The 8,357-nt window shown below is 35.7% G+C and overlaps 1 protein-coding gene across 4 annotated transcripts in view; it reads right to left on the reverse strand.

The window, feature by feature from the left end:
- Positions 1-1,439: 1,439 nt before the first annotated feature.
- The window catches only part of LOC135202375 (RNA-binding protein Musashi homolog Rbp6-like), a 1,243,940-nt gene continuing 1,237,022 nt past the window's right edge, over positions 1,440-8,357 (reverse strand). For all 4 annotated transcript variants that reach the window (XM_064231739.1, XM_064231737.1, XM_064231738.1 and 1 more), the window contains 2 exons: positions 7,977-8,028; positions 1,440-7,510 (listed from right to left, as the gene is read on the reverse strand). In XM_064231739.1, the coding sequence (XP_064087809.1) occupies positions 7,990-8,028 (39 nt within the window). In that variant the 3' untranslated portion in view covers positions 1,440-7,510; positions 7,977-7,989. The remainder of the gene's footprint in view (positions 7,511-7,976; positions 8,029-8,357) is intronic.

Below are 8,357 nucleotides of genomic sequence, written 5' to 3' on the forward strand. Positions count from 1 at the left end.
TTCCGCAAATAGATATCATCGATTGGCTAGAAAACCCCAATCTTTAAAGCTCTAACTAAAACTTAACTAAATCTGTCCTAATTCCAAAATCTATAGCAGGCTGTACACATATTCCCGTTATACAAAAATACAAGAAAATATTTATAAATAATGAAATACTCCTAACTAAAACGCCTTTGAAATACTTACTTCGAGGCAAGGCTATGCACTATGGTATCTCATAAGTATGCCTAGAATCACTCTCGCATCACAATGATCGAAGTCATGTATTTATTTACAGCTAAATTAATTCATCGTTAACTACGAAATTCCTTTAATAAGCGCATGTTGGGATTCTTTGCTAAAATAAAAAAAAAACGAAATCATAATGATAATCATAAAGTTACAAACATCGTGCAACAGGCAAATCACAAACTTATTAAATCTTCGCAAACTAAATCTGTTTTAAAAAATAAAAGAAAAGGTTTAAGTTTTTCCATGAAACTAACCGAGAACTCTTCATGAAATCTCAAGGGATATTACCATGAAATTATTTTTTCGAAGCTTTCGCAAAATGAAATCATTTCACGTGTACAAATATACATGTGTGGGTTTTATTATTCAATAATTATAACATATATGTTGTGTTTTTATATCCATTATATAACAATATATGTTGGGTTTTTCACGAAACGAGTTCAAATAATAATTTCAAAAAAACGTCCCAATGAAGATGTTCATGAACGTCCTTCCGTGTTGACCTTTCACGAAAAGTACCGAAGGAACTTGATGTTGCTATTCCCTAAAAGTCCTAATAAATTAACGAAGTAAAACTATCATCACCCACGGAACAACTGTAAGAAACTAAAACGTAAATCTTACAACAGCAGCCTTCCCAGGAACCAAGAGGAAAACGACACTAATCTAATACACCGACGTATTCGGCTGTCCAAACGTGGTATATAATAATTCTCATTACAAAATATGCATTGGTTTGCATCAGAGGCGTAACAAGACTATCTAATAATGATAATGATAATAATAAAAAACAAGATACATGATTACTTACGAATCTCACACTAGAATATCATACCAAAAATAAATTTCTGTATTTATGTACTAGTGCCTATAGTCAAATGAAGAACGTGAGATAACCCAGAAATGGAAACAGCAAAGGCTTCTTTTTTTATTTCTCTGTTGGCTTATACTCAGGCAGTTCGAGAACAATAAAAGTGCTACTACGTTTTATAAAAAACTGGGGTTTGGACAATAACATTCAAAGACGACAGAACCATAATAGAATCATTTCACAACAATCAAAAACGTAAGCGGTTCCTGACTCGTGGCTTTTATGCGTTTCAAGTTTAGAAAAACATTTTTGTATTTAGTAACTACTACGGATGACAAAAAAATAAATAAATAAAACAACAGTGCAGTGAAATAAACAACAGACAAAAAAATTCTTTCCCTGGGACACCATAGTCATCCTAATTTACCAGCTCGTATTTTTTAAAAAGGACTGAACTCCCAACATATTTTCCCGTTTTCACGTGCACACACGATTGGCAATGCGTATACATAGCATATAAGACGTGCATGATATATGTATAAAAGCATATCGCACATTATATGTATATGTACGTACATATGCAGCAACCTCCTTAATTGTGTGAACTTCCATATCTGGTTTAAAAGGTGTCCAGCCAAAAGGGCACTCCCTGTCCTAGTGCGTCTACAGAATGATCTATTTGACTCAATAATCAACAGAGGAAAATAACTGACAGTGTCATTTATCATTAGGAAACAACTCAAGTCTGCCAAGAAATACATGTGGTTATTATTTGACATTATCCTAGTAATATTCTTTAAATATAGTATTCACCCACCTTACGGTATAAAGGATTAACAACAGCGAGGAAAAGACTATGAACATTATTACACTCGTTAACAATAATATTTCCTCCTGCAATGCTAAACTACTTAAAAGATCAAATTGGCTTCCATAACATGTTCATAGTCCTTTTTATTTTTGAGTAGCTTAAACCTAAGTTTACATTCTCAGAAAATTTACAAGACATAAGAATACGGGGACGCAGCGTGGGCACCGTTACCGAGGGGAAAAGTCGTCGACGTTTTTACAAAACATTATTATACCGTTCGCTCAAGATGGCGAACATTTTACTGCTAACATTTTTATTATTGGCGCAAGCGACAACACTTCCTCCTATCGGTGAACCTTCCCACACTCCGTCACATTTATTTATATATATATATGCATTTATATATATATATTTTTTATTTATATGTTATGTATTTATGTATATAATGTACATGAACTGCCACAAGCCACAACTCAATTCGCGTCCAAGAGACGCCAGACGCTCAGTACAGGCGGCGGCTGTGTTGCAACACCTTAGAAGACATACAAAGGTTTTTGTTTCTATCTTTCACAAGGGTTGGGGGCAGCCAAAGAAAAGAATCTCTCTTTTTTTATGTTATTTCCATTAACAAGATGAAAAAATAATCTAGAATTACCTTCCTATACAATAATCTGTATTATTTTCTATTGTATTTATTTAGTAATTATTATTAATTATTATTTTTTGTCCATCAGCGTATCAGCAACCTGTACACCAACACTTGCATCTATAATAATTATCGCGTCTTCCTCCCGAGGGGTCGTCGAGCTAACTAACAGTTACCTAACCCGATATAAGGGCTTCATAATAAATTCTTGACGTGATCTATATCGACCAATCAATCAATCAATCATCTGGCTATATTTCCACTATTACAATATTCTATTTACATAATCTGACATAGTGATGGGGGGGACTACGGGTGCTACAGGTCCAATATAAAGTCTAACTAAAAATTATAATAATCATAAGAACAACAGTTGCATAGAAAACCTCCAACGTTAGATAGACTTCAGACTTTGAGAAAACATATTCAATAATAATGAAGAGTTAATAACACATCCTATACACTACTTACTCTTTTGTTTATAAATTCTAATTATACCATTAGGCAGCAGATTGATAATAATAAACTTTCAAAATATAATAAAAAGTGTTTTCATTTTTCATTCAACACAACCCATATATATGATTGATGTACAAGTGACGGAGATATTTTTGTCTGGTGGTGGAGAACAGGACGAGAATCCTTCTTCGAAAGAAGGATCCTGCAAGGTTCAAATGACCTTCTAAACGAAAATCGAGCGATTATGTTGTATTTTTGATGTTTAAAAAAAAAAATCTCGTAGACAACAAAACAGGTGGTGTCAGCATTTGTGCGGCTCGTGTCGGCGTTTTTCAAGTCCGGCCAAAATCTCCTATGTACAATGGAACTCACTGGCCTTCTTTACCTTTTTGTTTTGAAGTCAGTAATAAACACGAAGTCGAGAGCTCACACGCACTGACGTCATCGCATTAACAATAAATAAGCATCACATGACCTGTGTCCAATGGCGAACTCGCTTTATATAATTTTCGGGTTCTCAAAATCTTTCGAGTTGTTTTTTAGGGTTTCGGGGAAGGGTGACTCTTCAGTTATTTATTTTTTTTTTACAGTTACTACCGTTATCTAACGCTTTGATGACACAGCCATAATGACGTTATTTGAACAGCTTCCGCTGAAAACCAGCTGGAACGGTGCGGTATCATGGCTGGTGATAAAATGACTCGTTACGTGTGTGTGTGTGTCTGTCTGTGTCTCTCTCTCTCTTTCTACCTAGACTCTTTATATATATATATATATTTATATTTATATTTATAATCTCTAAATCTCTACTACATTTTATTATTATTAGTATTAACAACCACCATCCAGAAGATCACATACTGTCTATCAAAGTGAACGCAGTTTTCTTCATCTTTACAAAAAAGGAAATTACTTTGATTTTTGTTGTCTTACCATATAGTAGGGGGTTGGGGTTGGTGTGAGGGGCGGCGGGTGGCCACGGCATATTTGTGTGTGTGTCTGTGTGTGATATACTTCAATAATAAAAACTAGTCATCACTTATACTGGTCTGGACTTAAACTGTATAATAACATTTGTTTGCATACGAACTAAGACGTTTAAGAATTACTTCAGCTGGTCTTATAAATACAAACCTTAAAATAAAATGTTATACAACTATCTGCATCCACCTTACTACTTCTCTATTATGAAAGACATTCAATTCTCACACCTTTGAAAGATGGGCGGCTCAAACAACTAAAATAAAAAAGTCCAAACGTATCTGTTATCCTGGCAACGTAGTACAAAACGGAGGAATTATAGACATGATCAACTTTTAGTCAACTTTTTGTCGTCTCTTAATTATTCTTTTATCTTTCTTTTTGGGAAAAGGAAAACCTAGTAATGACAACCAGAGCTACTCCCCATACAAGGTCGGGAGAGGCCGCAGCCCGCACCCACGGCGTTGATATATAATATATTATATATATAAACCTGGTCTATTGCTTCACAGTATATCCTCTATATCAGTCGTCTGACGATGTTACAAAAATATAGTGAAGTATTTTGGCGTATAATTTCACCAGTTCGCTTGATGTAGAATTTCGTCCGCTCTCCGAGCTAGAAACAGTAACATTCTCTGCTTGGAAAAGGTTCAGGAAACCCCAAAAGGGCCCACAAAAACTCACTTGAAATGAACATGAACGAGAAACTGAAACAGAGTCCTCATTTTGTCTTCATTTCCTTCTACCCTTGACATACAGTTCGAACTGAAGAAGAAAGAAGCCCCCAATGCTATTTCTCAACTTTGTTTCTCCCGACAATCGTTCTAGAGGCACTACTGAGAGGAGATAGAAAGAACCTGGATACAAAATTAATTAATGTAAAACAAAAAGTTTTGTGATGACATAGACGACTTGAGGTTGCGACTGGTGCGCATGCGCGGGCAAAGCGAGAGAGATTCTACATCAACCTTCTGGCAGGAAGAAGAAGAAGAAGAAGGAGAAGAAGAATAAGAATCTAGGCTCCGTAAAGGGTTATTTACATACCTGTGCAATGGCGTCAAGCTTCTCATCCAATCGGTAATATTTGAACTCGACGCTGTAAAATTAGTTTACTTACTCATTGTTTTGAATATATTCATACAGGAGAAAAAGTTGAAACAGGCAGGCGACTATTACAAACTATATAGATTCAGTAGTTCACGGTGAGTGAGAACATTCTTTTTATTATTATTAATTATTACTTTACGCACAAACTATCGAGTTCCTCTCCAGCGAGAGGACTAATAGAAAAAAATACAGATGAGATGAGAGAGAGAACTGCTAGAAATAGTGCATTGCGAAATTACAAATAATATCCTACGCATCTAAATTTGTTTATAAAAATCATCATGTATAATACAGTATATGAAATCAATAAGAATTATAAGTACAAGGACCTTCATCGGAATAGTTTTTAACACACATACTTTTTTTTTATTATTCATAAAGCCTCTGTTTTGCATGATTAACTTCTTCATCTCTTATTTACTCCTTATTCGAAGAAACAACAAAGTTCAAAAAAGCGCAATAATAATGAGGTTTCACCTTTGAACATAGTTGAGAAAATTCAGACATAATTCTCCTAAGCTTACCCTGTCATGCCAGTTATGAGGCATTGTGACTGGACCACCGAGTGCCGCCTTTAAAAAGAATACTGTACAGCGACCTTCCAGTATAGTACACATATACACTGTTGGAGAGGAAGGAGCGGCCTAACTACCAGGAATGGCTCTTTATGCACTTGAGACTTAAGGACGAAACTCGCTGATCACGTCACAATTACTACAGAGAGGTATCAATCAATCAATCAATCGATCTTCTTCTTCACCTGCGATAAAACTTCGAAATATTTATGGGTTTTCTTCCTCTAGTAATAATACTCTGCTTCTATAGCCTTTTCTTTTACCCTGTACATTTAAAATTTTTATTTTTTCTAATTATTCCTAACGAGGTGTGAACGTGAGTATATTAATATTATTATCATTAATAATTATGAATTATCATTAATGTTAATCAATAATATTATTAGTATTAGTATTAAAGTGCCGAGATCCGTTATTTTGAACTTACTCCTTTTCATGACTTTCAAACTCTACTTAGTTTGAAAAGATGGCGGTCCGCTCAGAGATCTTTCCTTTTCCGAATATACTCAAGAGAGGAAAAGACGGCCATACAACTATTTATGTTCCACTAATGCAATCCATTCAAAATGACTAACCCCGTCACATATAATATAATATAGTAAAGCAACCAGAACAATATTATTTCAACGGATGCAACACCTTTTGTATGTACACGAACTTAAATGGCTAGCCACAGTTGTCTATATATAGAGATACCAACTTCCAACTCACTTTTACATGCAATAATAACAATAGTATGTTGAGTACATTGACCACTGCTGTAAAGCTTTATTATTATTATTATTAATTATTATTATTATTATTATTATTATTATTTTATTTATATTATATTATATTCAAATTTGCCATGGAAAAGAATCATCAGTAGGCTTATGTACTGAAGCCCTTTTTCTTATCATATTTGGAGAAAGAGAAGAGCACTCCATAGTTTACTTATTTTTTTGTAGTTTTTTGTGTTTTTTATATTTATATATATAATATCATCTCGAAGCAACACGGCATTTGACATCTTCGCCGCCACAGATACTTGTCCTAGACCGGACCACAAAGGTTTTCACAGGCTGGAGAGCTTCAAAGAGAGAGAGGAAAAAAAAAATTACGAGAGGAGTGTGCTCCAGTTTTAAAGTGTTCGGACAGTTCCAGAAGGCCTTTGAAACGGCACTTATCCTCCACCCCCTTCAAAAAAAAAATTAATAAAAAAAAAAAAAAAAGCCTTCCTCCCATCTCAGGGGAGGAAGCAAAGAGCAATGAGGCGGCTGGCGATGCGGGGGTGGGGTTTGAAGACACGAAGAATAATGATGATAATTTCGTGCCACAGATATATAAAACATCATTGACGCATCAAGCGATAATCTTTTTTTTTGTGGGTTTCTTTCTTTCGTTTTCTGTCGTTCCAGAGAAAGGAGATCCGGAAGCAACTGGGATGAGAAAAGGTGCGGCGGTGGTGGTGGTGGTGGTGTGTGTGTGTGTGGATGCACTGACGTCTCCTCCGCGGAGAAGTTCGTAGGAGAGAAGAAGATGAAAAATTATCGGAGAAGTGTTGGCGAGTCGCACGAGAAGACTTGGGGAGGGAGGAGGGGGACTTCCGCTGTTGTGAAGAAGTGGGTGGAGAGGACAGTGGTGGTCGTGATGTAGTAGCAGTAGAAGTAGTAGTAGTAGTTGTAGTGGTGGCGGTACAAATAGTAGTCAAACCAACCACCTTGGTTATGAAGACCCGTGCCGTTTTTGGTGGTGGGGTGTTGTCAGGGATTTGGTGAAAAAGATGGCGAGCGTTGGTTGGTGGAGCAGCAGTTTCCAAACAGGAACCCTACTCGATAGTAATCGAAGAATCACCACCCAGCCAGTCTATATTGACAACTATACTGCGATGCGCGGCTTATCTGTCGGGAGAGAGAAATGAGGAAGACGAATGGTTAGTATGGTAAAGGCGTCAACGAAACGAAGCAAATTCGCTGATGTCTAACGTCATTACTTCCAGACAGTGTTTAGTCGTAACTCTGGCATTCCAGCAATGTTTGAATAATGAATAAAACTGCACGTAGTACTAACATGTTAAAATTTACTGTTTACTGTTATTCCAAACACTTAGACACCTCGAGTCTAAAACACTACCCACAATATACAGTAATGTCTAAATACAACTAATAAAGGATGTGATGACTGTAACATTCATGTTACCATTTTTACTGGAACCATTACTTGTTCACAAGTATAAATATCAAGTATTTGGTGTTAAAAGGTTAAGATATAAAGAACGTATTCCATCAAATGATAAAGTACGGGTCACCAACACTCACTAATCGTTAAGTTTCAGCAAGCCATGTCAAATTTCACTCAAATACTTACTCAGTTCTATTCCTCAGTGATATCCATTGGCATAAGCAGCTATGAGGGGACCCTGAAAGAAAAGATATTAAATTTTTAGTCAAAACGTGAAGTACTTCATATATCAATGTTTACTGCCTAATAATTGAGGTCCTCTTCAAAAACCTTTGATTATAGATGCCGACGTATAAACTTTCATTGTTCTTGCATAAAAAATAATTTTGTATAAAAGGCATCAAACAGAATGCTTTGCGCCATTCTAAAACATACGAAAGGTCAGAAGCATACACTAAAAACTTCACATATTGACGATGCAATCTGGTTTGTCTAGCAGCTTAGCAGTCTCAACTGAAATTTCCTTCAACTGCGAATTTAGATATTAATGCCAAATACTGCACTGTA

The sequence above is a fragment of the Macrobrachium nipponense genome, chromosome 30, assembly GCF_015104395.2.
Source record: "Macrobrachium nipponense isolate FS-2020 chromosome 30, ASM1510439v2, whole genome shotgun sequence".
In the NCBI taxonomy this organism is placed as follows: domain Eukaryota; kingdom Metazoa; phylum Arthropoda; class Malacostraca; order Decapoda; family Palaemonidae; genus Macrobrachium; species Macrobrachium nipponense.